At 38.7% G+C, this 26,037-nt stretch overlaps 7 protein-coding genes across 8 annotated transcripts; 4 read left to right on the top strand and 3 right to left on the bottom strand.

The window, feature by feature from the left end:
- Positions 1 to 1,033: 1,033 nt before the first annotated feature.
- LOC111463357 (probable inactive receptor kinase At5g67200) lies at positions 1,034 to 4,334 on the bottom strand. Its single transcript, XM_023107265.1, has 2 exons — positions 2,738 to 4,334; positions 1,034 to 2,068 (listed from the first exon to the last, which is right to left on the bottom strand). Exons 1-2 carry the CDS (start codon positions 4,173 to 4,175, stop codon positions 1,518 to 1,520), a joined length of 1,989 nt encoding a protein of 662 aa, XP_022963033.1. The 5' UTR covers positions 4,176 to 4,334; the 3' UTR covers positions 1,034 to 1,517.
- Positions 4,335 to 6,820: 2,486 nt separating this feature from the next.
- Positions 6,821 to 7,949, top strand: LOC111463109 (protein IRX15-LIKE-like). Its single transcript, XM_023106926.1, has one exon. It carries the CDS (start codon positions 6,931 to 6,933, stop codon positions 7,846 to 7,848), a length of 918 nt encoding a protein of 305 aa, XP_022962694.1. The 5' UTR covers positions 6,821 to 6,930; the 3' UTR covers positions 7,849 to 7,949.
- A 54-nt stretch (positions 7,950 to 8,003) lies between these two features.
- LOC111463110 (probable WRKY transcription factor 7) lies at positions 8,004 to 9,314 on the bottom strand. Its single transcript, XM_023106927.1, has 3 exons — positions 8,908 to 9,314; positions 8,681 to 8,806; positions 8,004 to 8,550 (listed from the first exon to the last, which is right to left on the bottom strand). The coding sequence occupies exons 1-3, from the start codon at positions 9,291 to 9,293 to the stop codon at positions 8,391 to 8,393; spliced, it is 672 nt and encodes a 223-aa protein (XP_022962695.1). The 5' UTR covers positions 9,294 to 9,314; the 3' UTR covers positions 8,004 to 8,390.
- Positions 9,315 to 12,402: 3,088 nt separating this feature from the next.
- On the top strand, positions 12,403 to 15,577 carry LOC111463530 (probable beta-1,4-xylosyltransferase IRX14). Of its 2 annotated transcripts, XR_002713893.1 has the most exons (4): positions 12,403 to 13,573; positions 13,817 to 14,356; positions 14,996 to 15,297; positions 15,348 to 15,577. XR_002713893.1 is itself a non-coding variant. In XM_023107499.1 (3 exons), the coding sequence occupies exons 1-3, from the start codon at positions 12,852 to 12,854 to the stop codon at positions 15,192 to 15,194; spliced, it is 1,461 nt and encodes a 486-aa protein (XP_022963267.1). In that variant the 5' UTR covers positions 12,403 to 12,851; the 3' UTR covers positions 15,195 to 15,577. The 2 variants fall into 2 exon arrangements, 1 of the variants encoding a protein (XP_022963267.1); XM_023107499.1 differs by having other exon boundaries at positions 14,996 to 15,577.
- Positions 15,578 to 16,667: 1,090 nt separating this feature from the next.
- Positions 16,668 to 18,616, top strand: LOC111463384 (zingipain-2-like). The gene is made up of 4 exons (XM_023107307.1): positions 16,668 to 17,184; positions 17,561 to 17,796; positions 17,894 to 18,034; positions 18,148 to 18,616. Exons 1-4 carry the CDS (start codon positions 16,755 to 16,757, stop codon positions 18,436 to 18,438), a joined length of 1,098 nt encoding a protein of 365 aa, XP_022963075.1. The 5' UTR covers positions 16,668 to 16,754; the 3' UTR covers positions 18,439 to 18,616.
- A 1,895-nt stretch (positions 18,617 to 20,511) lies between these two features.
- LOC111463383 (UPF0481 protein At3g47200-like) lies at positions 20,512 to 22,535 on the top strand. Its single transcript, XM_023107305.1, has one exon. It carries the CDS (start codon positions 20,691 to 20,693, stop codon positions 22,284 to 22,286), a length of 1,596 nt encoding a protein of 531 aa, XP_022963073.1. The 5' UTR covers positions 20,512 to 20,690; the 3' UTR covers positions 22,287 to 22,535.
- Positions 22,536 to 22,767: 232 nt separating this feature from the next.
- Positions 22,768 to 25,558, bottom strand: LOC111463557 (protein RER1A-like). Its single transcript, XM_023107540.1, has 3 exons — positions 25,058 to 25,558; positions 23,304 to 23,484; positions 22,768 to 23,199 (listed from the first exon to the last, which is right to left on the bottom strand). The coding sequence occupies exons 1-3, from the start codon at positions 25,429 to 25,431 to the stop codon at positions 23,140 to 23,142; spliced, it is 615 nt and encodes a 204-aa protein (XP_022963308.1). The 5' UTR covers positions 25,432 to 25,558; the 3' UTR covers positions 22,768 to 23,139.
- Between the last annotated feature and the right edge of the window lie 479 nt (positions 25,559 to 26,037).

Raw genomic sequence — 26,037 nt, forward strand, 5'->3', positions numbered from 1 at the left:
GTTGAAACGAAATAAGGTAGATATACCACAGGTTTTAGAACGAGATTGTTAGATAAAACCTATTACATTCCTTATTTATACATTCCTTATTTAGATTCCTTCGGCACACATTCAGTTGGCCTCATCATTCTCTCTTCTTATTTTACCCGTTTTATTTTCCTTCCAACAACCTGTTGTCGACCATTTCCTTTCACCGACAACAAAGCATTTCCGGCCGATTATTGAAATCCAACAGCATTTACATGTGTAAGCATCGAGTCACTCAAATTGGAGACTATTCACATTCATTAAAAAAAAATGCCACAAGGAAAAACAATTTTAAACATTAGAAAAGCAAACTACAACACCTGCGTCGTCTGCGAGGGACTCGTAGATGAGAGGACTCGTATCCCGGAAATTCACGGAAGAGATTGTAAATTTCTCGGGGGCTTGACATCTTCAGGAAGGCCAGCTATGAATAGGGTTCAGACCTCATTGATAGACGCTGCGTGAGGTAAAAAAGGAAAGCCATAGGAAGCGAAGGTGGGAGGCTGTTGAGCGAGGTAATGCTGAAACGGCGGTGATGAAGAAGGAGGAACCTGATAATAGGGATAGTGAGGAGCTTCAAGACCAGAAGCCTACGACGGTAGTGGCTGTGGTTGTGGTGGTGGTGGCGGAAAGTAGCTCGCCATGTCGTCCATCGGAGTGCTGTCCTCTCCGAGGAAGAAGAGAGAGAGAGAGAGAGAGCATTGCGATCAAATGGGCTCAGACTAGACGGTAAGCTCCAAACGGCCCAATTTGGAAGATTTAACGATACGGCCCATTATATTTTCCTTCATGTTTTACAATTTTAACCTCAAATTACAGGTTCTTAATTGCATGTGCATTTTTTGGCATGTTGTTGCTTTTTGAAGAGAAAAAAAAAGAGGTGGAGGAGAAGCCTTAAGATAGGAAGAGAAGGGATAAGGATGAAAAGAGGCGCGTGGCAAGGGCATCGCTGGACGCACCCGGGCGGACAGACATGGCTAGCTAAAGAGTCAAAGGACAACCTGGCTTTCAGGCTTCAGCCCATATCATCCCCTGTTTTCATACACATTTGGACTTTAAAATGGAGTTTTGCATCAATAATTGCTACATTTAGGAGGTGTGAGAATTGAGAAATAACACCCAATTGTGAGTCACTCACTGACACTACATTTTAAGTTTCATAATGGCCATACCCCTCTTTCTTTACTACTACTTCACAGACCACACCCAACCCACTAATAAAGGCCATTAATGAACTACAAAGCCCCATTTCTGAAGCCTACATATTGATTGCCTCCACTCCTCTCAACAGCCACACCCATATCTTCAAGTCGAAGACGTTGCGCCCTAAATGTCAGATAAAGCCCTCTGTAATCTGGGAGGATTCCTTACAAACTCCATCCATCAAAGTCTCTACATGGATCATCCTCCTACGACCTTGACCCAGTGAGTCCGACCGAAATGTACAGTTGATAGTTCCTCCTCTTCTTCTCTATTTTGTATTAGAGTCATTAAAAGCCACTAGATTCACTGTCCTCTGTCATCACACTCTCTTTAATCTCCATTATCATTTTCAAAACTTGCCACATGGGTGGCCTCTGTTCAGGGGATGTAGTACTACACATGCTAGCCACCTCAGTAAGCATTCCAAGTTGGCTACTATCCCCACCATCATCTTCCCTAACTGCCCTTACCCATTCTGGCATATCACTTGGCTCAACAAACGGATGGTTTGATGGATGTCTTCCTGTCAAAAGCTCCAGCAAGAGGACGCCGAAGGCGTATACATCGCTCTTGTGGGTAGCGTTGCGGCTGGATTTCCGAACTTCAGGTGCCTGGTAGCGTGAAGAATCTGGATCTTCAGGGGACTCTGCCAGAACAGAAAGACCATAGTCTGTGAGGCAGGCCTCGAAGTCTGCTCCTAGGAGCACATTAGTAGACTTCAAGTTGCCATGGATTAACTTAGAAGCTTGATGTATATAAGCAATGCCTTGTGCTAAATCTTCTGCAATCTTCAAGCATGATGTCCAGTGCAGAGGCTTAGCCCTTGCTGATCGTGAACCTACCACCAACACAGTTGATTAAATGCTTCATAATCACGACTAGTTTAACATTCCAGCAAAGTTCTAGACAAATAATAAGAGTGATTATGCAGAATTCAAAGACAGTCCAACAGAAAACCATCCTTTTGACCGTTCAAGATTTTGAAGTGAGCAACCATGCAGCCAGAAATGGAATGCTGGAATTATTCATAGACAAATATTCCGAAATGAAATTTGGACGTTTTCCCTAACAGCAATTCAAAATATGCAATGCAAGACAATTCTGCAACATTTTTTGGATGGGGGGAAGGGGCCATGTTAAGATGGATTGAATTTACAGGCAGGCAGCGATTCGGCCTATTCTTTGGCGCATTGCCAGCATTGGCAAGATCGCACAAACAGGCCGAAGGGCATTATTAAAACACCAGAGCTACTGCTGCAACAGTTTGGAAGAACCAGCGTCATCATCGACTCATCCAATGGCAGACAGAGATCTACTATGCCATAAATAATCGTGAAATCATAGATGGAGAATAAAAGAGAAAAGAACTCCGCATACTTTTTACCCCAATCGGACCCACCGACGTCGGACATTTCTTAATTGGATTCGTGAACCTTGATCACACTCGTGAATTGATCAAAACCCAGAAACAGAAGTTCAATGGTAAATACAAATTAAGCTTACTCACCGTGAATGAGGTTGTAAAGACTGCCGTTAGGTTGGTAATCATAAACCACTAATCTCTCTCCCCTGGCTTGAAAGTAGGCCCTAACTGGTACTAAATTGGGATGGCGTAGTGCACCCACTGCTTCCAAATGCCGGTCGAACACTTCGCTGCTCGTTATGGCGGTCTTAGTAGCATCAAGACGCTTCACCGTTACGATTAACTGGTTGCACAGCACGGCTTTATATGTAGTTCCCATTGTGCCTCTACCTAGTAGCTCGGCCGAAGCCCTCATTAACTGCTCTAAGCTGAATAACTCTGCCTCCCCTTCACAAAATATAAGACACCCACTCTTATGGGCTTTTGGAATTTCTTCAATTTCTTTCACTTTCGCTTGAAATTCGCCCTTCCTGTCGACTCGCTCGTCGATTGCGGAAGCTGTGGAATAACCAATTTCGGGCTCAAACTGCGCAATTGCTGGCTTTGATACAGTTCGTCTTCTTTGGGTTCTGGCTGCTACGAAGAAACATAAAAGACCTGCTACTAAGACTGCGGCAGCCACTGAAAGCCCCAAAATCATACTCGTTTCCTTGTGCTTAGCATGAGAGACCGGAGATTGAACTACGTCCTGTGACTGTGCGCTTTGGACAGAAGGGTGAGATGGAGCGGTGGCATTGGAAGCTTCAAAGAATGGAGCGGGTGAATGACATGCCTTGTTGACGATCTCGCCACAGAGATCTGGATTCCAGAAAAATGACGACGTGTTGAAACGCGAGAGAGTGGGAGTCACCGGAACTCGCCCGGTGAGATTGTTCCCCGTGACATTGAAGACTTCAAGATACGATTGATTTAAGGGCGGAATAGTTCCATTGAAACCATTCCATTCGAGAAGGAGAGTAATGAGACGGTCCAACGAGGAAAGCCTCACCGGAAGCGGACCGGTGAAGTTGTTGTAGGAAAGATCAAGAGTCTGAAGCCGGTGAAGAGTGAGAATCGACGGCGGAAAAGACCCAACGAAAGAGTTTCGGCCAAGGAACAGAGATTTGAGATTGAAGAGTCCGGATAGGTCAGGAATGGGTCCTTCGAGCGAGTTATTATGCAGGCTGAGGAACCGAAGCTGGTCGAGCTTAGACACAGTGTTTGGAGTCAATATCCCACGGAGCCCAAACGATTGAAGAACCAAACGAACAACACGACCCTGGACGCACTTCACACCCTGCCATTGACAGTAATCAAACCGCTCATTGAGAGTGTAAAGAAGCTTGTTATCCAAGTCAGCTTTGGACTTGAACGAAAGAAGCGAAACGGCGTCAGACGGCAGCATCAATTCTTCCGGTGGGACAAGCGCCGGCGGCGGAATTTGAAAGGCAAAACTAAAAGAGGCGAAATCCGAGAGAGAAAAAAGAAGAACAGAAAATAGAAGTGGAAGGAAAGAGGAGAATGCGGAGGGCTTGGGGTTCATTATCCCGACGGGAGCTCCGAGCCGAGACGGCGGCGGAGAGAAAGAAGGAAGTGATGGAGAAAAAAAAAAAAGAGAGTGATGCGGAGCAGCTGGTGGTGTTTGTAAAAAGCACTTTCTGGGGGCAATCACGTGAGGGTGGGTCGCAGGGGATGGAGCAAAATTGTTGGGAAGCGTTTGACTCCATTGACTTCAACGGAAATTCCATTTGTATCAATTATTTTCTCTCTTTTTTCCGTTTTATTGATAAATTTATAATTATCGATGTGCATCACAAACAAATTTTTTCCTCAAATTTCTATGAAATGAAACAATATATTTCCCACCCAAAATTTCATGCTAAATTATAAATGGACAAAAAGAAGCTATTATAATTTCTCGAGTCACGTTATAACTATTCCACCATCTTAAAATAATGTTTAATAAAAAAAATGGCCCCAAAATACGGGGAGCCGTTCCCTTCCCATTTCAGTATTTTTATTATATACATAAAATCTTAAATTTTTCGAAATTAAATTCCTTCACTCCTGATGGTGATGGTGATGGTGATCTCAACGCGTAGAGGAACGCGCGTGCCTTCAAATCGCCAATTTTATGAAAATAACACATTATAATTTATACCCATCATGCAAATATTGCGTGCCATTCAAATAATAATAATAACAATAAAATTAATACCCTATGATGTATTAATTTTATATTTTTGGGTTCAGCAATTTCACCTGAACTTGTTTTTAAAGAAGAAAATTATAGGGTTGTCGCTGGAAGGGATTTTGCTGAGAGGTACTAATTAATTGAACCCACCTAAATAACATTATTTTTTTTAGAAAATAGGAACAATTTTATATTAAAATCCAAAAATCATACCACTTTTGAAATTGTGAAGTTAAATTTACTAAAATTAAAAATTTCAATGTTATCACTTTATTATTTAAAGTTTGAAATTTAATCTTTTTGGGACCAAACCATTCTTCAGGTCAAACGAAGTAAGGTCGATAAATTGAGTGACATGTAATTTTAAAATATAAGGTACAAATATTATAAGAGTATAATATGCCATTATTCCCCTCATATTATTCAAATATGTCTTTATTTTTCTAATTAGATGCAACCCTTTCTTATTTTAATTTTAATTTTGATTAATAGGGATAACTCTAAAATAATACATTTAAATTTCAATTATTATTATTCAAAATAGTAATTACTCAAAGGTTAAGATTTAAAGTAAGAAAAAGGGATGTAGGAAAGTTTGGATTGAATTATTGGAACAAAGAATATATTCTTCCATTATTGTTTTTTATGTTCAAACAGACAATTATCATCCCATCGCATTTCTATGGTCAATATATTTCATCCATAATTTTTACAGTTCAAATAACCGAAAAATAGCAATGTACTTATACAATAATGTACAGATATATAATAAAAAATAAATAAAACCTTTAAAAAAAAATTACACAAGCTGTTTTGATCCTTTTGGGGATTTGTTATTATTAACTTATTGAGAAAAGGTGTAATTAAAAGTCAAGACATGAGGAAGGAAAAAAGTAAATATAATATATTGAATTATTGGTTGGTGATGGCGAAATTATGAAAAACTGGCTATATTTAATATAATCTTATTTTAAGTTGTCTTTATCCGTCAAAAGAAACAATAATTAATATAATTTATGAATTGTTTTATGAGAAATCAGATCAAGCGCATACGAAGCATTAGATCGGTAAGATAGTCATTTCTGTTAGACGAACGACTCTCCACAATAATATGATATTGTGGCTTTGCTTTGAGCTTTCCCAAAAGGTCTTATATCAATAGAGTTAGTATTCCTCACTTATAAACCTATGATCATTCCTTAAATTTGCCGATGTGGGACTTTCATCATCCAACAATTTCAACATGTTTTATCCTCTTCTACATATATTGTAGAAAAATTTCTAAGAAATCACCTCCTATAAAATTGCTCTAAGCAAAACATGTTTAATTATGAAGTTCTTATGATTAAGCTGTCGATAGGAATGTGTATCTTACTAGTATAAGTAGTAATTTTTAATTATTTTAAGCTTTTTTTAGTTGTCTGATCCTCAAGATCGCCCTCATTTGAATGTAATTTCAATTTATTCATGTAACAATATTCTTACCGTGAATTCCTTTAATATAAGATGGGGGACAAAAAAATAAAAAATAAAAATTCAACACGAGTTTGATCTGATGGATGGAGGGTCCATAATCCACATTTAAAATGCAATGAGTATAAAAAAATATATTAATGTGTTCTCCCATGAGGGTCACATTAGACTCTAGTTGGGCCACTCCAAAGATTTTACTTTAAAAAACTTTAAGTTGAAAAAAAAAAATAAAAAGAAGAACAATGATGATATTTAGAATAGGATCAATTTACTTTTTAAATTTTTTTTTGAGCTTGAACAAATTTTAAATAGGAATAAACACATTCAAGTAACAATAAAAGGGCAAATTATTTACTTATATATATAAATTGAGGTTGCTTGAGAAGTAAGAAAAGTGCATGCAATAAGGTAAAGCGACTTTTGGCTTGTAATTAGTTGTTATGTCCCTTCATGGTTCCTAATTTTCCCCCACCCACCCTTCTGTATCGCTGAAATCCTTCTCTCCCAACCCTCTGCACCAAACAATACTCATCTCTATGCTTAATTCAAAGCAACACTTCCTTATAATCCAACCCAAAACTTCTCAACATCATCGCTCACTCCTTCTTCCCATACCAATCCATTCAAAAAAATGAAACCCAATTCCAACAACACCAGCCTCATTCTCCTCCACCCTTACATCCAAAAACAAGGCACCTCCTCCAAGATTTGGCTTCTCGCCTTCCTCTCCTTCTTCACTCTAGCCTTTCTCCTCCTCCTCCTTGTCTGTACTCGTCCCTCCACTCCCATCACTGCCGCCTCCGTCGTCTCCTCCGCCACCACCACCACCACCACCACCCCTCTACCCACCACTGTCATCAACACCCTTCTCTACTACGCCTCAAGATCCAATGACTCCTTCCACATGTCCCACTCCGAGCTCAAACCCATTTCCGACGTCCTCCGAAAATGCTCCACTCCATGTAATTTCCTCATCTTCGGATTGACCCAAGAAACCCTTCTCTGGAAAGCCCTCAACCACAACGGCCGCACCGTTTTCATCGATGAGAATCGCTACTACGCCGCCTTCTTTGAAGAGAAACACCCCGAAATCGATGCCTACGATGTGCAGTACACCACGAAGAGAAGCGAATTGAAGGAGCTGGTCACGACGGTTAGAGAGCAGACACGGAACGAGTGCCGTCCCGTACAGAATCTTTTGTTTTCAGAATGCAGGCTGGGCCTCAACGACCTTCCGAACCACGTGTACGAGGTTGATTGGGACGTGATCCTGGTGGATGGACCACGTGGAGACTGGCCAGACGCGCCAGGACGGATGTCTGCCATTTACACAGCGGGGGTTCTGGCGAGAAGCAAAAAAGGAGGGAACCTGAAAACGCATGTTTTTGTGCACGATTTTAACGGCGAAGTAGAGAGAGTTTGCAGTGAGGAGTTTCTGTGCAGCGAAAATTTGGTGGAGGCGAGTGACACGCTTGGACATTACTTAGTTGAGAGAATGGATGAGAATTGTTTCCAGTTTTGTCATAATACGACGTCGTTCGGGTCGTAGTGATGATGGGTTTCTGTGTTTATTTACAATAATAAGCCTGGCGGCGTTGTGGGCGGACGCGGAAGTTGGTTTTCATGGAACGGGAATCACTATTCTATTTATGTCGTTTTGATTCTTATTTTCAAATTAGTTTTTATTTTTTATTTTTTATTTTTTATTATTGTTTGAAGGTTGGATCTTCCACACTGTGACTTCTTCAAGTCTATGGCTTTAGTCAACCTCCTCTTTCATTAATTACATATAATTAATACCCATTTTTTATATTTACCATTCTCCACCCGTTTTGCTAAGAAATACAAGGGTTTAGTTGGAAGTTGGCATAAAAAAACAACAAAAATCCAAATCAAGAAAAAGGATAAAGCCATCCAATTAATACCAAATCCACAATCTTGGGGCCTTTTTTTAAAAAATATATTAATAATAGTAAACAAATTCACATTGTCCAATAAAAGAGACGGAGATTAATATATATATATATATATATATATTATGATAAATAATGTGGAAAAAACTGACCGTCGGATCTCCTTTGAGATGTTGTTCTACGAGGAATCGAGGATGAGATTGGAGGTTTTGGGTACGGTGAGGGTGTGATTGTGCTCGCCTTCGTAGGTGACCACTAGAATTGCCGGATCGTCTACGGCCCGTTCTACGTGTTTCCGGGCTGGACACCCTCTCATGCTGCTACACTTGTAATACCCCCTGTTTTAAATAATTATTTAATGGATTTAAAGAGAAAAGAAGAATGAGAAGAGCGAGCGGTGGTTTTGTTCGGAAAAGTCAACAAAAATGGGGGAAAACTTAAAAGAAAAAGAAATGTAAAAAAATGTGCCTCGGATGTGGAGACCCTTTAATCGCCTTTTGACCATATTTTCTCCATGAATAATCGTCCGCTGGGATATCCGCCGTTTTCAAGCTTATCGCCGCCACCCTCACAACTCTCTTCAACCTCAATTTTCTGCCATCCAAATTATGTTAAATCGTTCATCGTTATCCTTTTTTTTTTTTTTTTACATAATTAATTAATGAAATCTATAAGAGAGAGAATAAGAGAGTGACCTCTTCTTCGAACAGTGGCATCGGCCGGAGGAAGAAACAAGGTCGACGGCGGGGAGGTGGCGCTGAGGCGGGATTCGCTTGTGGACTTGGGGGAGAGGGAGAGGAGCTCTTCGGAAGCGGGCGTGGCCGACCCGGCTCCGACCCATGAGAGAAATGATCTTCTTACGCTTGGAGACAGCATCGGTAGGGAAATCGAGTGTGGAATTGGAATGATTAGAATTGGGGGATTGAACAGAGGGCGAGGGTTGGTAGGCATTGGAGAACACTCGGATGAACTGGTCGACGCTGTCGTAGGCGGAGGCGGCTTCTTGAACTGCGTTGGCTTCCATATTGTTGGTGGTGGAGACGGAGAGCGGGGAGAGCTGTGGCATGAGCTCCATCGCCATATCTAAGGGCCTAAGAAAAAGAAAAAGATTTGATAAAGGAGGGTTTCTCAATTTCGGCTATTAAACTCTAATACACCCACTTTCTTCCCAAATCTTCCTCCAATTATTATTATTATTATTATTATTATTTTTAATTCTTAATTTTATTTTCTTTCCTTGAATTACCCCTTATAAATTTCAAAACAAACTCGGAATCCGATGCTTGATGTCCAGAACCTTGACCTGTGGTTTTAAGTGGGGGCCACAAAAGTTAAACCCGTTTAGAATCTGTATGTGAAACAACAAAAGGACAAAGATATGATCTTAGCCGTTTGATCTTTGACTCTTATATATGGCCACGTGTCACCGATCCATCCCAACTAACCTCCACGTCAAATACAGCCCCTTCACGTCACTTTCGTGCCCCTCTACTCCATAATAATCTATTTTCCACTGTTTTTTAATTTAACATTTATTTGTTATTGTCAAGAAATTAAAACAAGTATTTCTAAATCAATATAAACATTTAACATTTATTTGTATTGTAAAAAGTTTTTATCTTTAAACTCATCGCTAAAATAAGCAAACAAATTTGGATGATTTATGTATTGGGTTTCAGAGTAATTAAAACAGTAAACAATCGGAAATAGGTAAAAAGACTTGTTCACTTGCATTTATTGGTGGGATGATTTATTTAAATTACTCACTTACATTGCAACTTGCGTTACTAAAATGACAAATAATTGTATAAAACATTTTCAAATATTAAATAAATATAATAAGTGTAGAGCATTAAAAGTAAATGGAGTCAAATTTGAAATTGGAACCTACACTAATTGTGTGGACCATATGGTAGGTTGTAATAACAAGATGTATAAAGTAGACAGACCATTAAATTCACTTCCAAGAACTTCCTATTTTATTTACAAATAATTTATGTATAATTCTAGGTTACTTATATATATTTTTTTAAAACTTAGAATTAATCTTTATAGTTGGTTAAACATTCATATATTATTCTTGTATGATTTTATCCTACCCAATAATAACAGACTTTATTGAAGGGTCATTAGGTCGATTTGAATATTATATTAAAAAAAACAACGTAAAATTGTGTGTTGGAAGGGAAACAAAACATTCCTTACAAAACATAGAAATTTCTACCTATTAGACGTGTTTAAAAATGGTGAGGCTGACAACGAAACGTAATGGGCCAAAAGAGATAATATCTGCTACTAGTAGACTTGAGCTGTTAGAGTGAGATCCCACATCCATTAGAGAGGGAAATGAAACATTCCTTATAAGGTCGTGGAAACCTCTCTCTAGTAGAGCCAGACATCAGGTGGTGTGCCAACGAGGATGTTGTGACCCAAGAAGAGATGGATTGTGAGATCCCACATCATCGACTTAAGAGGGAAAATCACGTTTTAAAATGACAAGACTAATAATAATACCTAACGGGTCAAAATAGACAATATCTATACTTGTTGAAATAAAAAATGAAAACAATCCTTAAAACGATTCTTTCATCTTTCCAACTCTGCCGGGGAAGTGGGAAGTTCCTAGGTGGGCCTGGAACTATGTTCATTTGGGCCTTTTCCTTCAATTATGGGTTGGGTCCACCTGGAGGCCCACATCAATCATAGCCCGGAATCTGAATCCCGGGCCTGGTCCACGTTCGGACTTAGCTTACAATAGTAATTGAAGGTTTATTTTTGAATTGTATCAAAATTTCGTTAGTAACAAAAAAAAAAAAAAGAAAAGAAAACCTTTTTCATTTTATTATTTTAAAATCATTATCAAATATTATGTGAAATAATGAAGCTAAGAGTTGTATTTAAAGTTGTTGCGGTAAAGGACTATTATTTAGGGATTCCAAAGTGAACTTCCATTATCTTTATAACTATGAATTTGATACTCATTGGATAATTGAAGATATCAAGAGCATTAAAGAGATTATGCAGGAGAAAAAGGAGGAAATAATGGCAATCAAGCTGTTCATGAATGACTCTCAATTAAGCTAAAGAAAAATGATTTATTTGTTCTTTTGTTCCTTTTTCAACTCTAGAAAAACGTGAGAAAATGAGAGGTAAAGGGAAATAAATGCTTAGTATATTGCATGGATGTTGGTTGCCTCGCTTCCAAGGAAACAAAAAGGCAGTTGAATTGATGTAAAGGTTTTACCAAACCCTTTCGTTTATTTTGGTCAATTTTGAATGTAGATTTGTGGTTAGTGTGATTATCACGTTTGTTTAAGACATGTTGCCAATGCTGGTGTTATATCACTTTGTTGTTTTTCTTTACCACTTTTATTGTATAGTTTCTTTATTGAAATACCTTAAATACCTCCTAATGTACCATCGTTGTGTGATTGGTCATCAATTCTTTCTACTCGGAGTTATAAGCTATCAAGCTGTTGTGTTGCTTTTTTGGCTTATAGCCTGTAACATTACTTCCCTCATTTCTCTCGAATATTGTTTTTAAACTCTCTTTCTAAAATCTTTCTCGACCCCCATTTTTTAAAATATTAAGGGACTAAAAATTTGAATATACCTCTCCGGCCCAAGGCGACTCAATTTTGAGTTGGTTGACTCACTCCCGAGTTTAGCAGCAATTGGGACTCAGCAATGGTCCTTTTTTATTTTTTTACCAAACAGTTTCTTCTACGATTGATTGCTTGCTTGTAATTTCTGCAAATTCTCCTTTTTTGTTTTTTCGTTGGAGATTTTGCAGTTACAAAGCCTATATTTGGAGTATGAATGGGGCAGAAATGGTTTGTAGAAACTCCAATCAATATATGTACGGTTTCATTCGAAAGTCCAAGGTTTGATGCATATGGCTTGATAGGAAAGTGTTAGTTACCATAATTTTATTGCACGCATCAAACAATTATATCACAAAATAAACTTGAATCTTAAATGCCTTCAAAGGAATTTGGTTGTCTGGAAACTAAGTTCAACAAAATAGTTTCTTCTTTTAGCAAGACGAAGAGGAAGAAGAAAAAAAAAACGATTCTTTATACTGGAACTTTGGCACAGTCGAGCAATCATTTCATGGTGAATTTAAAGAAGAGCTTGCTCTTCAATTCTTTATTTGATTGCTTAGAAAGTAAAAAGGGAATTCTTTTTTGAATTCTGAATTCTACTTTGCTACTGTTCGAATCCGGCGTGATCCAACTGTGGGCTGCGCCCATGGCTTGCGTTTGAGCCTCTACTTTGCTTCTCTTCTATTGCTAATGCTGCCTGTTTCGGGCATTTGGTTGAGCATCTGGGGCCCTTTCGAGTTGGCCTAATATCGCCTTCTTCACTCAGTGTGTGCGTCTGCGTCAAACAAGAATCAGAAAAAGACATTACTCAAGCTTTTCATTCTTAATCTCAAACAAATTCTCCTCTTTTCTGCTCTAATCATCAACGCCTTTACCTATTCTCTTGCTATCTTTACAAGCCAAATTGAATCTCAACTTTAAAGGAACATTAGAAACAACTCCTTTTCCGCGATTCGTCCAATTCTTGGGACCCAACCCCTCATCGTTTTCCTTTTGCTGGAGTCAAGGGAGGGTTAGTGGGGCAAACCCAGAATATGAAGCTTTCTGCATTGCAGCAGACATATGCTGCCCGTCGGGCTAATAGCTTCAGAGGGTCGTCCTTGGATTCGTCGGCGGATAGTCCAATCAAGTCGTCCGCCGGGATTTTGTGGCTGATTCTTCATGGGTTTTGTTGTCTCATAAGTCTTGTACTTGGATTTCGCTTCTCTCGTCTTGTATTTTTCCTTTTCTTCTCTACTTCCAACCCCACTACCCTCTACTTGACTCCTTTTCGATCTGCTACTAACCTCAACATTCACTCTACGCTTCCAAATCCGATTGTAAATAAGACGACGCCTGCGACCATTTCCACTTCTAGTAGCCGCGTGGTTGTTGGGAGGCATGGAATCCGAATCCGGCCATGGCCACATCCAAACCCAATTGAAGTTATGAAGGCTCACCAAATCATTGAGACGGTACAGAGGGAACAGAGGCGTCAATTCGGGGTCAAGAATCCACGGAAGATAATTGCTATAACTCCAACTTATGTGCGGACTTTACAGGCGCTCCACATGACTGGCGTTATGCACTCGCTGATGTTAGTCCCTTACCCGCTGGTTTGGATCGTGGTGGAGGCCGGTGGAATCACCAATGAGACTGCTTCAATTCTTGCTCAGCCTGGGGTGGAGACTATCCACGTTGGGTTCAATCAGCGGATGCCGAATTCTTGGGAGGGTAGGCATCGAATTGAGGCTCATATGAGGCTTCATGCCTTGAGGTTGTTTCTCCATACCTGTCTTTTTCCGTTAATTGCTTCATGTTTTCTTCTGCTCCAGTACGATTTGACTGTATATGATTTAGTTAGTAAGCTATTAATGGCGGGGAAAAAAGGTAAAATGATCCAACTTTGTGGAAGATGATGATGGTGTTTTTCTTAGCCACTATTTTCTCTTAATATGACCGACCATTACAGGTTGGTTTTAGAATATGAAATTGATCATGTAGGTATGGAATAATGCAGAATTGTGAGCAAAATGATGCTGGATGGAACTGTGATATTTGTGGATGACAGTAATATGTATAGTATGGAGTTTTTTGATGAAATCCAGAACGTGAAGTGGTTTGGTGCTCTGTCTGTTGGGATTATTGTTCTGTCTGATAAACAAGACGAATTATCAGAGGAGGTGGAGAAGGCATCAATCCCTGCTCAGGGTCCTGCTTGCAATTCTTCCAATAAGTTGGTTGGTTGGCATACCTTCAATGCGCTTCCATATGCTGGAAAGAGTGCTAAATTCATTGGTGACAAGATATCAGTTCTTCCGAGGAAGCTGGAGTGGTCTGGGTTTGTGTTGAATTCCAGGTTGCTATGGAAAGATGCAGAAGATAAGCCAGAATGGGTTAATGATTTTGATACATTGGATGTCGGTGACGAGGCTTTCGAGAGTCCACTATTTCTTTTGAAGGATGCATCGATGGTTGAGCCTCTTGGAAGTTGTGGCCGCCAAGTTTTGGTCTGGTGGCTCAGAGTTGAAGCTCGTTTTGATAGCAAATTTCCTCATGGGTTAGTATTTTCTTCCGAGCCTTCAAACTCACTGCTCCTTGATGGTGTGTTATTTGACTTTCCTTTTGAGTGTTTTTTCGAAGTTTTTAAAACATCTGCTAGGGAGAAGGTTTCCACACCCTACCCTTAAAGAATGTTTTGTTCTCATCCTCAGTTGATGTAGGATCTCACAATCCACCATTCTTTCGGATCCAGCATCCTGCTACTCATTCTCTTCTCCAATCGATGTGAGACCCCAATCCATTTCCTTCGGGACCCAACGTCTTAGCTGGCACACCACCTCGTGTCCACCCACCTTTGGGGCTTAGCCTCTTCGCTGGCATATCGCCCGATGTCTGGCTCTGATACATTTGTGACTACTGCTCAATTCTATCGTTAGCTAATATTGTTTCTTTGGGCTTTCTCTTTTATGTTTTTCTTCAAGGTTTTTCAAACGCGTCTGGTAGTGAAAGATTTCCACGTTCTTATAAAGAATGTTTCGTTCTCACACCTTCCTAACTACCTATTCCTAACTACCTATTGCTTGCGTGAAAATTCATTGTTTTGAGTCAATCTGTTTCCAATATGTGTACTGAGATTTTAATACCATTAAAAGACAACTTAGAATGAATGTTTATCTAGATTTGATGGTTTAAATAGGTGGTTAATTGAGCCTCCTTTAGAGATTACTGTACCTGCAAAACGAACACCATGGCCGGATGTTCCTCCTGAACTCCCAACTGACGAAAAAGCTGTGATAATCAAGCAAGAAGAAACATCTAAGCATCCTGCAAAGACTCATTCATCCAGATCCAGAAGAAGTTCTCGAAGCAAGAGAAAGCGGCAGGAACCAAAGTGATTGATACTCAAATCAAACCTGAGTGAGACATTCTGAGAACTAAAAAAGATGCTCATAACACGTCCCATGATGTTTCTGCTGTTCAAAGATTGGATGAAATGAATTCAGGGAAGAAATGGTTTGTTTGAAGCTGATATAAAAAAAGTTCATGGTTTCAATGGGGAATGTCAATCAGGACAGGCAGGCTGTATAATAATGGGCCCATGTACACAAACAATTCAGTTTTGATTTCAGACTCTGTTACACTTAATTTTTTTCTTCATTAAGGGGTGATTGATGTAGAAGGGAATTTGTAGCTGCGTTACTGCAGCAAAGCTTGTATTCATTATCTTTCTCAAATTTATACGTGATGTTCATGAACAAACAAAAGTTACTGAACTCAACAGTCTTCCATTTGAATTGGAGAATATGAACTCCTCATTCTTATTTGGCCATTTATCAAAACAGAGATTACTTGTTATATATAACAACCCAAGCCTAACAACCCAAGCCTACCGCTAGTAAATATTATCTATTTCGTCTGTTACATATCGCCGTCAGCCTCACAATTTTAAATGCTTCTACTAGGTGATATTAAGATCCCACGTTGGCTGGAGAGGGAATAAAACATTCTTTATAAATGAGGTAGAAACCTCTATCTAGTACACGTGTTTTAAAACCTTGAGGGGAGGAGATCTAAAAGGTAAAGACCAAATAAAACAATATTTACTAGTGGCCTTAAGCCGTTATAAATGGCATCAGAGTTAGATTCTGGATGGCGTGAGGCCCTGGTCGGAGTAGGGTTAGACTCTCTCCATAGTAGACGTGTTATAAAATTGTGAGGCTGACGTCGATATGTAACGAGCTAAAACAGACAATAACTACTAACAATAAGGTTGGACCGTTAGATCTAAGTCGATTGTTATAGTTAAAAGTTAAAACTGAAGGCATATTTAAGAGAGCCAGCCATACTTCCATTTTCTTCCATACAGCAACAGACATTTTGATATAGAATGAAGCAGTGAACGAGTATCCGTGAATCGATTGATATGCAACCAGATTGCGTCTTCATTCATGGAACTTCAACTTGATATGCAATCCAATCCAGAAGCAGCTTGAAATCGGTATTCCCAAGAGAGGTATCAGTGCCTGCATCTGTCAGCGTCTTGGGAATGCAACTCACGAATCCCTCCTGCCATTTTTTGAATTTCAAATGGAAAGAGGAATGGTGAATGATATTGACAACACACTTCAAAACTTAAAATTCCCACTTGAAGCTCCATTGTTAATGGAAGTGTTCATTCATGTTGAATCAATCACTTCATTATCCTAAGAGATTCCATACAATTAGATAGTCAGGAATCTCATCACTCCAAACACAGAAGAATATAATTCTTTTTTTTTTTTTCTCTAAATATTCCCACTCTCAGATTGTATTATATAAAACTAAATACTCCGTCCCTTCATTAATTAAACCAACCCATTTCACTTTTCAGCTCCTATAAATACCCATCCCCACTTCCCCACTTTCTCCACAGCTCCGAATCTTCAATCTTCCCTGTTCTTCAAGCAACCTTCGCCATGGCCCTCGCCACTACTTTCCTCGCCTTCCTCTCCTTCTTCGTCCTTTCCATTTCCGCCCTGAACCAGCGGACCGACGGCGAGGTTCGAGAAATCTACGACATATGGCTCGCGAAGCACGGCAAGGCCTACAACGGAATCGAAGAACGGGAGAAGAGGTTTCTGATCTTCAAGGACAATCTCAACTTCCTCGATGAGCACAATTCCCAGAATCGGACGTATACGGTTGGATTGAACATGTTTGCTGATTTGACCAACGAGGAGTATCGGGCTACGTTTTTGGGGACTAGGTCTCATCCTGCTCGCAGAGTCATGAAGGCCAAGAGCGCCAGCCGCCGATACGCCGTCAACGACGATGATCGGTTGCCGGAATCCGTCGATTGGAGGACTAAAGGTGCCGTTGCTCCGATTAAAAATCAAGGAAGTTGCGGTTAGTACTTCAAATATCTCCCGCTCCTGAGAATATAAAGAATTTTTTTCTTTTAAAAATAAAATTTAAATAACTAGAATAACTGGAGCTTACGATCAGGGTATATCCATGAATTTCTGAGAACATCATATATATTATTCAATTAATCTCTTTTCTGTTTTCTTTTTTCCTTTCTATATATATATTGTTGATATGTTTTTTTCTATTATATGCCTCACTTTTTAAATTCTGAAGACGGATATAATAATAATATAATGTATATGGACCTTAGCATCTGTTAATGATCTGCAAAACCCAATTACTGTTGGAAACAATTGAGAGCCCAATCATACGAGATGTTTGAGCTTTATGTTTGGTAACTGTGCTGGAAAAACAGGGAGCTGCTGGGCATTCTCGACCATAGCAGCTGTGGAAGGAATAAACCAGATCGTCACAGGAGAACTCATCTCTCTCTCGGAACAAGAGCTTGTTAGTTGTGACACAAAGTACAATTCAGGCTGCAATGGAGGCCTTATGGACTATGCCTTCCAGTTCATCATTGACAATGGCGGTTTGGACACCGAGGAAGATTATCCTTATGAGGGCTTGGATGGACAATGCGATCCGACAAGGGTGAGATTCTTGTCCCATATAATCTTGTTCTGTTTTCCACTTTCTTTGATCTTTTACTTGGGCGGATGCTGATATTCTCTCTGGAATTGAATGTCAGGAAAATGCCAAGGTTGTTAGCATTGATGGCTACGAGGATGTCCCTGCCAATGACGAGGAAGCATTGAAGAAGGCTGTTGCTCATCAGCCAGTGAGTGTCGCCATTGAAGCTAGTGGCTTGGCCTTACAACTTTACCAGTCGGTGAGGATCATTTCTTACTCCTCCTAAATTAACTGATGATAAAATCTAAAGAAGTTACATTATAGTCTCTGGGGACCTAATTGTGATTGATCCTATTTGATTCAACTTTTCAGGGTGTATTTACTGGTAAATGTGGCTCGGCTCTTGACCATGGCGTGGTGGCTGTTGGATATGGAACAGAGAATGGAGTTGATTATTGGCTTGTAAGGAACTCATGGGGCACAGGATGGGGTGAGGATGGCTACTTCAAGCTAGAGCGCAATGTGAAGCATACAACCGATGGGAAGTGTGGGATTGCAATGGAGGCTTCTTACCCTGTTAAGAATGGCAACAACAACAACCCAACAGGATCATATTTAGGTTTGGAACTTGCTGGAGACAAGAACAAGATCAGCAGTGCTTGAATTGAACATCAAGGCAGTTGAAAGATGGTTACTTCTAGTTTTATGTTTTAATTCCTGTTGGTCTGAAGTTAGGCCTATTGCTATACCTACAAATCTAAAAGTGTTCGTAAGTGATTGGACATCAATGTTCCTTCACAAGTTAATGATATGTGTGATATCAAAAGATGGAGTTTGTTAATATCGCACACCCCACCCATCAAGATGAAGGACAGAAGAGAAAATGCAAAGAAAAATATAGATTGAGATACCAAAGTGGAAACTATAGTTACAATAAGATAATTCATTCTGAAAATTAAATAAGATAATTCATAGGAGACTATATAAAATTCTATCTTAATTTTATTTTAAACTCAAATAATTACTTAACTATTAAGTTTTCTTAACCTATAAGTAAACTTCAATTTAACCATTCTTTCAAAAGGTCATTGGTTGAACTTTATTTTCAAAACATTCTCCTCACCATCAATACCTTCACTCCGTTACAACATCTTAAACTATCGTTGATAAACCAAGTTTTCTCACAACTTCAATTTTCCAACTTTAACACAATTTGTCAATATGATGGCGGGATACACTATCTATCTTCTCAATATACATACCACCTTCTTTCACTAACTTGCGAGTGAAATGATATCGTCTTCTAAAAGTGCTTGTAACCGATTGAACATCAATGTTCCTTTAAGTTAAGGAAATTTGTGGCACAAGATGGAGTTTGTTAGTATTGCACAACTCACTCGTTCAATCTAGATGAAAAATAAAAGAGAGAATATATAAAGAAAAATATACGTGAAGGCATCGAAATAAAAATATAAGTTGAGATACCAAAATAGAAACGGCATGATAGTTAATGTTTATTAATAGATGACTGGGTAGGTATCTAAAATAATTCATTTATATGAGAATTTATAAGATTCTAACTTAAAAATTAATGAAATAAGATTTTATCTCTAAATCAAATTACTTAACTATTAAGTTTTCTTAAAAAAAACTTACCCTTAGGTTCCACAATTTAACAATTCTTCTCCTCCAGGTTGATTAAGTCAGATTTCATTTTCAAAAGATTCTCATCATCTTTACCCTAAGTGTAACATTTTTAAAAATTACAAACGATAGATAGAGCCTTTTCACAACTTCGATTTTCCGACATTAACACATTTTTTCAATATGATTGCAGGATTCACTCAAGATACATACCACCATCTTCCACTAATATGCGAGTGAAATGATATCGTTTTCTGATGTGTTTTGTTTTTAAATCATAAATCAAGTTTTTCACCAATTGTATGACACTTGTCTTGTATCGGCCCTCACTAGGTCTGTTGGATGCCACTTTGTGTCGCCACCTTATCTGCCTGCATTCAGGGGTCACAACCTACTATTTTCGATGACTTTCTCAAGAGCACAATTGCATCGTGAATTGTGGCGTTCTCTTATACTTAATCTTGACATTATCCCGATGACGATTCAAACAGAAAAATAACGTTGGTTAGGATCACACAATTTATCAACTCGATTTATACGAAGAACAAAAGAGAGAAGATACACGAAAAAATATACGTGTGAAGACACTAGAATAGAAAATTCTATAACCGCTTAGGTTTATTTACAGATAATTTCAACTAGTGACAGACTTTTATCTTAAACTTAAATTACTTAAAGTTAAGAGTAAACATATTTCATAAGTAAAAATCAGACTTCAACACATTCTGTTAACACAAAAAAGAGAAGGTAACCGAGTGTCCTCTCATGATTGTGGCCATTGCTTCCACCAAATGCCATCATTGGGGTCAACTGTGGAGCGGGAAGATGGTGGCAATATTAAATGATAGAATTCCATGGAAAGCTTCATCTCTGCATATGATCTTCTAATAATAGAAGGGAAAAGGAGGGAGAATCGTGCACTTTTGTTAATAAAAACATCACAAGAATGACAAACAGAGTTGGAACTAAAAAATGACAATTTGATTTTCCAATGAAGATCATACTCAAACCAGACATCTACATGAAATTAAACGTTCCAAGTAAATGGGTCATTTCGTTTGGATGATCTACACTTTTGGTTCACGTCTGTTGAATACTTAAAGCATCAATCACTTGGATACTTCCATTATAGAATTAATGTTTCGCACATTACCTTCTCTTAATTAATATGCCTTAGTTGTCTTAGAAGAAATACAGTATTTTCATTCGCTGGGGGATAAGAATTCTTCAAAAGCCAGCCAGAGTCTAAGAATTTCAATTTTGTGCTAAAAATGGTGGCTGTGTTCAACAAAGAGCTATTGAGTTGGTACCTGATCACTCTTAAGCTCAAAGAAACTGTAGAATCTGGTCTTCCCAGAAACTCAAATTCAGCCAACTCTGTTGATTCTCATGGAAAACCAGAACTCCAGCTTCAGGAGTATAGGCAGATTCAATCAGAATCCCATCATGTTATAGTAGAAGATGAAGATCAGAAGCTTGAAGAAGACTCCGAATCACCGGAGTCGGAATGGGTTATCTCCATCAAGGAAATGCTGGACCAAGCTCATCAAGATGAAGTAGAAAGTTCATGGGCGAAGCTCTGCATTTACAAGGTCCCGCACTACCTAAAAGATGGAGACGACAAAGCTGTTGTTCCTCAGATTGTCTCTTTAGGACCTTACCACCACGGAAAACGCCGGCTCCGGCAAATGGAACGCCATAAATGGCGGTCGCTTTACCACATCCTTGAGAGAACTAAGCATGACATAAACATTTATTTGGACGCCATGAAAGAACTTGAAGAAAACGCACGCAGTTGCTATGAAGGACCGTTCAGTTTTAGCAGCAATGAATTTGTGGAAATGATGGTTCTCGATGGTTGCTTTGTGCTTGAGCTCTTCAGAGGAGCAGCAGAAGGATTCAAACAATTAGGTTATCCTCGAAATGATCCGATCTTCGCAATGCGCGGCTCAATGCATTCGATTCAGAGGGATATGATAATGCTTGAGAATCAGCTTCCTCTGTTTGTGCTGGATCGGCTGCTAGGGCTTCAGTTGGGTGAGAACTACCAGAAAGGGCTCTTAGCCGAACTGGCACTCAGATTCTTCGATCCATTAACCCCAAACGATGAGCCATTAACCAAAAGCAATTTGAACAAATTAGAATCATCTCTCAGAAATGCAACCGCCTTTGACCCGCTCGGAAATCAAGACGGACTACATTGTCTCGACGTTTTCCGGCGAAGTCTCCTACGGTCAGGCCAGAAATTAGCGCCGAAAGTTTGGATCAAACGGCGATCTCATGCGCATCGGGTGGCCGATAAACGGAGGCAGCAACTGATACACTGCGTGAAAGAGCTGAAAGAGGCAGGGATCAGATTCCAGAAGAAGAAAACTGATAGATTTTGGGACATCAATTTCAATAATGGAGTTATGCAAATTCCAAGGCTATTGATTCACGACGGAACTAGGTCATTATTTCTCAATCTAATAGCATTCGAGCAATGCCATCTTGATTGCAGCAATGATATAACTTCCTATGTGGTTTTCATGGATAACCTAATCGATTCTCATGAAGATGTTGCTTACCTCCATTATTGCGGAATCATAGAGCATTGGCTTGGCAGTGATGAGGAGGTTGCTGAACTCTTCAATCGTCTCTGTCAAGAGGTAGTTTATGACATCAATGACAGTTATCTTTCCCAAGTGTCTGAGGATGTTAATCACTACTACAACCATAGATGGAATGCTTGGAGAGCATCACTAAAACACAATTACTTCAGCAATCCATGGGCTATTATCTCCTTGATTGCAGCAGTTGTTCTTCTGTTGCTTACTTTTGCACAGACCTTCTATGGAGTTTACGGCTATTACCGGCCACCAAATTGACCCACAACTCGGAACCTACGCTCTCTTTTATCTCATAAAAACTTTCTGTTCTTCAATTGTTTCTTTCTTCATTTTTTTCTTCGGGTTTTCAGTTCCTTCGAAAGTTCAAATTGCCGATGGAGCTGTGTTATTGATTTTGTAATGCGAAAGTTTTCGCTTTGATTACGTTGTAGACGTAGCTGCCCTAGATGAGACAACTTTGCTGGGGTTTCTCCTTATGGTGGCACCTAATTGAACTAATGTCTTAAATTTATTATTATTATTCCATTCATGTGAAAAATTCGAACCTCGAACTTAATGATTTGAACCTCTAACTTCGTGCATATAAACCAACTAAGCTACTACTGATGGTAGCTAACAATTGATGCCACCAGCTCAGACATTGGCAATACGAAGTATTAATGAATAGCGCCTGATTATGATATAATGAACCTTATTATGGAGTCACTATCAGAATAGGTTAAAATTAAAAGGAGAGAGATGAAGCAAGCAAATGTGCAGAAATCTTTAAGGTAAAATCTGAGATTGTTCATCTGCTAACAAAGCCAGCGGTTTTTATCCCTTCTTTTTCTTTCTTTACAACTGGAACATGTCTGCCATGGAGAGGGGCAAAATTCAGCATCCACACCATCTACCTGAATCTTGATTTTCCATAGGAACATCCAGAGAAGTACAAAGATTAGGGGAAATGAAGAACTAGCAGATGATCAGCCTAACTTATCTCCATTACAATTATCTCTTACTGTCTTCTCCTCATGTAGAACTAACAGTGAACAAGAATACAGCAGAATAAATCAAGTTTAATAGTTCTACTTGACAGAAACAATTACTACTATTAATCCACCCGAAGACTTCAATCCTTCAGAAGGTTACTGGTCTCGCTTGAAGCTGATGCACCCTTTCCATCATATCGCTATCAAGAAACAAAGAAAATCGTTAGTTTATAATTGCATAGACATGATGAAAGAAAGAAGACCAGGACAACTGAGAAAACACAGACTCTGAAAAGAATTTTACCTGTTTACCAAAGGAGAACGGAACATATTTATATTTGATCATGTGTGATATCTGTCTCCTCATAGTGAGAGTGAACAACACCACCCAGTAAAATAGAAGGATGGGCCAAAATACAGGTACGTCAAATGCACTGAAGAATGTCATCAGAAAAGCAATACAGAAGGCTTTTGTGATCGAGTACCTTCAAAGAAGAAAGGAAGGGAACATTACCAAAGATTAGCATTCCTTTTCCTATGATTAATTTAATCTACAAGCTTAAACAGGAAAAATTATTGAATGAAGATGCTACAACATAGCTACCCCTAATATTGGATATATATTAAAAGATCTGGATATCCCTTAGTAACTATTGGATATAGATTCAAAATACTTTTGTAGTTTCTCTCTTGTACAATCAACGTAAAAAACTGTAAACCACATTGGGTCATTTTGCTCCTATAATTTCTCTTTAAACAGCTCCATATTAAGAGGATAAAGCCCAACCCAAGCCTACAGAGTCTTCTGTTTATTTTATCGAATTTGTGGGTAGATATTCTTCTCAATAGAGAAATTTTAGAAGATTAGGCATTCAGTTGTGTCAAAACTAAACCTTTGTAAATACAGGGAATCAGTATGCAAATAAACAGAGAAGACTGATAATATTGCATTAGGGAAAACTTCCGTCCAAGTGTTTTGGTTTTCTGGTATAAAATTCAAGGTTTAAATGCTAAAAAATTAATGCTATCCAATAGTTGCAATGCAGCCGTAAATTGTATATGTGGAAGATGAAGGCAGAGAACAAGGCTAAGAAAATTGTAAACAATTATCAACATTGTAAAAGAAACATCAAAATCCCGAGGCTCTATCATGAAGCTAACATTCTCAATAATTGAGACAATATCTTTGATAGGAAACACCATTACATATTAAGCTTTAGATCAGAATCTTTTAGGTGTTACATACATATTAAGCTTTAGGTAGGAATCTTTTAGGTGTTTACCATAAGTATCTAACTAATTGATTAAAGTTGCATGGAAAATCACCGAGGTTTTTTTTTTTTTTTTTTTCCTTTTTTCTTTTAATTTTTGGTTTTCCCCCAAATTCTGAAGTCTAGAGAAATAATTCGACGTGGTTGTCAATCTTATCATTTATCCCTCTTAAATCCAATGATGTACAGGTGACAGCCATATCGATTGAATAACTTCTTGGGCAGTGGGTTGAGGGAGCAAAGAAGGAACTCTTACATGGACAATGGCGTAGTCAAAAGCTAGATAGGAGTCTAGGACCCAGGCGCAAACCTTTAATATATACCAAGTTCGGGTCCAGATAAATGTATGATATCCATTAACTTCTGATCTGATCGCATAATTACAACTTGTTAAATAAGTCAGGTTTTGAAAAAGGTCAAATTCTGGGCTCAAAACTAAATGAGATCAAACTTAGTAAACATATGAAATATCAAACGGAAAATCATCTAGGGATCCTAGCACCAATTCTAACCAAATCCACATCCTATAGGCGAAAAGTTACAGAATTCAGACGACCCCAATTATTAACAAATGATTTGCAGAGAACCATACGAGCTCGTGGCTCCAATCCAACAATAATCTATATCTTAAAGCTTAATAAAACCTTGATCGTTCATAATTGCACTACCAATTCGCAATTGCATCGTACACATGTACATCAGAAAGTATTCAATCAAAGACACTACAATAGCTCAAATTCAGAATGGGAGGAAAAATAAATGCAAGCAATCGGAAACCTGGACGCACCAGAATTTGAACTCCGGAAGCCTACGAACGAAAGGGCGGAACTCGTCAGATTCCCTGACGGGAAGCGCAGGGCCATCGTGGAGATCCAGGATCTCAGGATCCACTTGGGGGGAGAGAAAGCCGATCAGAAGATTGAGGATGTAAATTCCGAGGCCGTAAGAGACGATGTAGAATCCTTCGATGAGGTAAACCCGAAGGACATAGATAGAAGCGATGAAAAAGCAGGCGATCCAACGGTAGAAGATGTATGGGGAACACCTATCGAGGAGGTGCTGATACCGGCATGAAGCGGCATGACTCCACCGAGCAAAGAGAGTGGTAGAAGAGACATCTTCTGCGGCGCCGTGACCAACGCCAGCCGCTACACTCTCCATTAGGACCCGCAAGTATCCACAACCGTCGTCGCCCAATTTATATGCTTAGATTTGATTTTCCCTTCCTACCTTTCTCTCTGTAATTATCTCTCTTCTGCCATTGCCATTGCCATTGCCATTGTAGGGTTCGGGCTGATTCTCCTCCATTTTTTTGTTTTTATTTTATTTTTTAAAATTAATATCAAATTTGGGCCTTGTTTGGCATAATTTTAATCTAATCTCTGTACTTACTTTTAATAGTTTCATTTTCGTCAAATTATTATGTGGTTTAGGTTGCCCAGTACAAATTAAATCAAATTAAATCAAATCAAATTAATTAAATTACATGTTTATTTACTTCCTTCACAATTTTCACATTTTCAATAACATTTAAATTTTTTTATTTAATAGGTCAGCTTAACTTTTAATTTTGTTATAGAAAACAAAGCACACAAATTGAAAATTGAGTTTTTTTATGTGAATAAAAAAAAAGTTTTTAAATCTAGAAGCGAATTTAAAACTAAACTAAATGGTTGAATTAAATTAAAAATGTTTAAAATTGTAAATTATAAAAATTAAGGGCGATGACATTCTAATTTAAAAACAAAATTAATTTCTTTAGAAGTC

Source organism: Cucurbita moschata, unplaced genomic scaffold (genome assembly GCF_002738365.1).
Source record: "Cucurbita moschata cultivar Rifu unplaced genomic scaffold, Cmos_1.0 Cmo_Scf00028, whole genome shotgun sequence".
In the NCBI taxonomy this organism is placed as follows: Eukaryota; Viridiplantae; Streptophyta; class Magnoliopsida; order Cucurbitales; family Cucurbitaceae; genus Cucurbita; species Cucurbita moschata.

Excerpts from the sequence above, each read along its gene's own strand:
- LOC111463384 (XM_023107307.1), top strand. The coding sequence starts at position 16,755 with ATGGCCCTCGCCACTACTTTCCTCGCCTTCCTCTCCTTCTTCGTCCTT. Across the intron at positions 17,185-17,560 it reads TAAAAATCAAGGAAGTTGCG|GGAGCTGCTGGGCATTCTCG; the intron begins GTTAGTACTTCA and ends CTGGAAAAACAG. Across the intron at positions 17,797-17,893 it reads GACAATGCGATCCGACAAGG|GAAAATGCCAAGGTTGTTAG; the intron begins GTGAGATTCTTG and ends ATTGAATGTCAG.
- LOC111463110 (XM_023106927.1), bottom strand. The coding sequence starts at position 9,293 with ATGGCGATGGAGCTCATGCCACAGCTCTCCCCGCTCTCCGTCTCCACC. Across the intron at positions 8,807-8,907 it reads TGCCACTGTTCGAAGAAGAG|AAAATTGAGGTTGAAGAGAG; the intron begins GTCACTCTCTTA and ends TTTGGATGGCAG. Across the intron at positions 8,551-8,680 it reads AAAGGGTCTCCACATCCGAG|GGGGTATTACAAGTGTAGCA; the intron begins GCACATTTTTTT and ends TATTTAAAACAG.
- LOC111463109 (XM_023106926.1), top strand. The coding sequence starts at position 6,931 with ATGAAACCCAATTCCAACAACACCAGCCTCATTCTCCTCCACCCTTAC.
- LOC111463383 (XM_023107305.1), top strand. The coding sequence starts at position 20,691 with ATGGTGGCTGTGTTCAACAAAGAGCTATTGAGTTGGTACCTGATCACT.
- LOC111463557 (XM_023107540.1), bottom strand. The coding sequence starts at position 25,431 with ATGGAGAGTGTAGCGGCTGGCGTTGGTCACGGCGCCGCAGAAGATGTC. Across the intron at positions 23,485-25,057 it reads CTTCCGGAGTTCAAATTCTG|GTACTCGATCACAAAAGCCT; the intron begins GTGCGTCCAGGT and ends TCTTCTTTGAAG. Across the intron at positions 23,200-23,303 it reads CGTTCTCCTTTGGTAAACAG|CGATATGATGGAAAGGGTGC; the intron begins GTAAAATTCTTT and ends GTTTCTTGATAG.
- LOC111463530 (XM_023107499.1), top strand. The coding sequence starts at position 12,852 with ATGAAGCTTTCTGCATTGCAGCAGACATATGCTGCCCGTCGGGCTAAT. Across the intron at positions 13,574-13,816 it reads ATGAGGCTTCATGCCTTGAG|AATTGTGAGCAAAATGATGC; the intron begins GTTGTTTCTCCA and ends GGAATAATGCAG. Across the intron at positions 14,357-14,995 it reads GATAGCAAATTTCCTCATGG|GTGGTTAATTGAGCCTCCTT; the intron begins GTTAGTATTTTC and ends TGGTTTAAATAG.
- LOC111463357 (XM_023107265.1), bottom strand. The coding sequence starts at position 4,175 with ATGAACCCCAAGCCCTCCGCATTCTCCTCTTTCCTTCCACTTCTATTT. Across the intron at positions 2,069-2,737 it reads TCTTTACAACCTCATTCACG|GTTCACGATCAGCAAGGGCT; the intron begins GTGAGTAAGCTT and ends TGTTGGTGGTAG.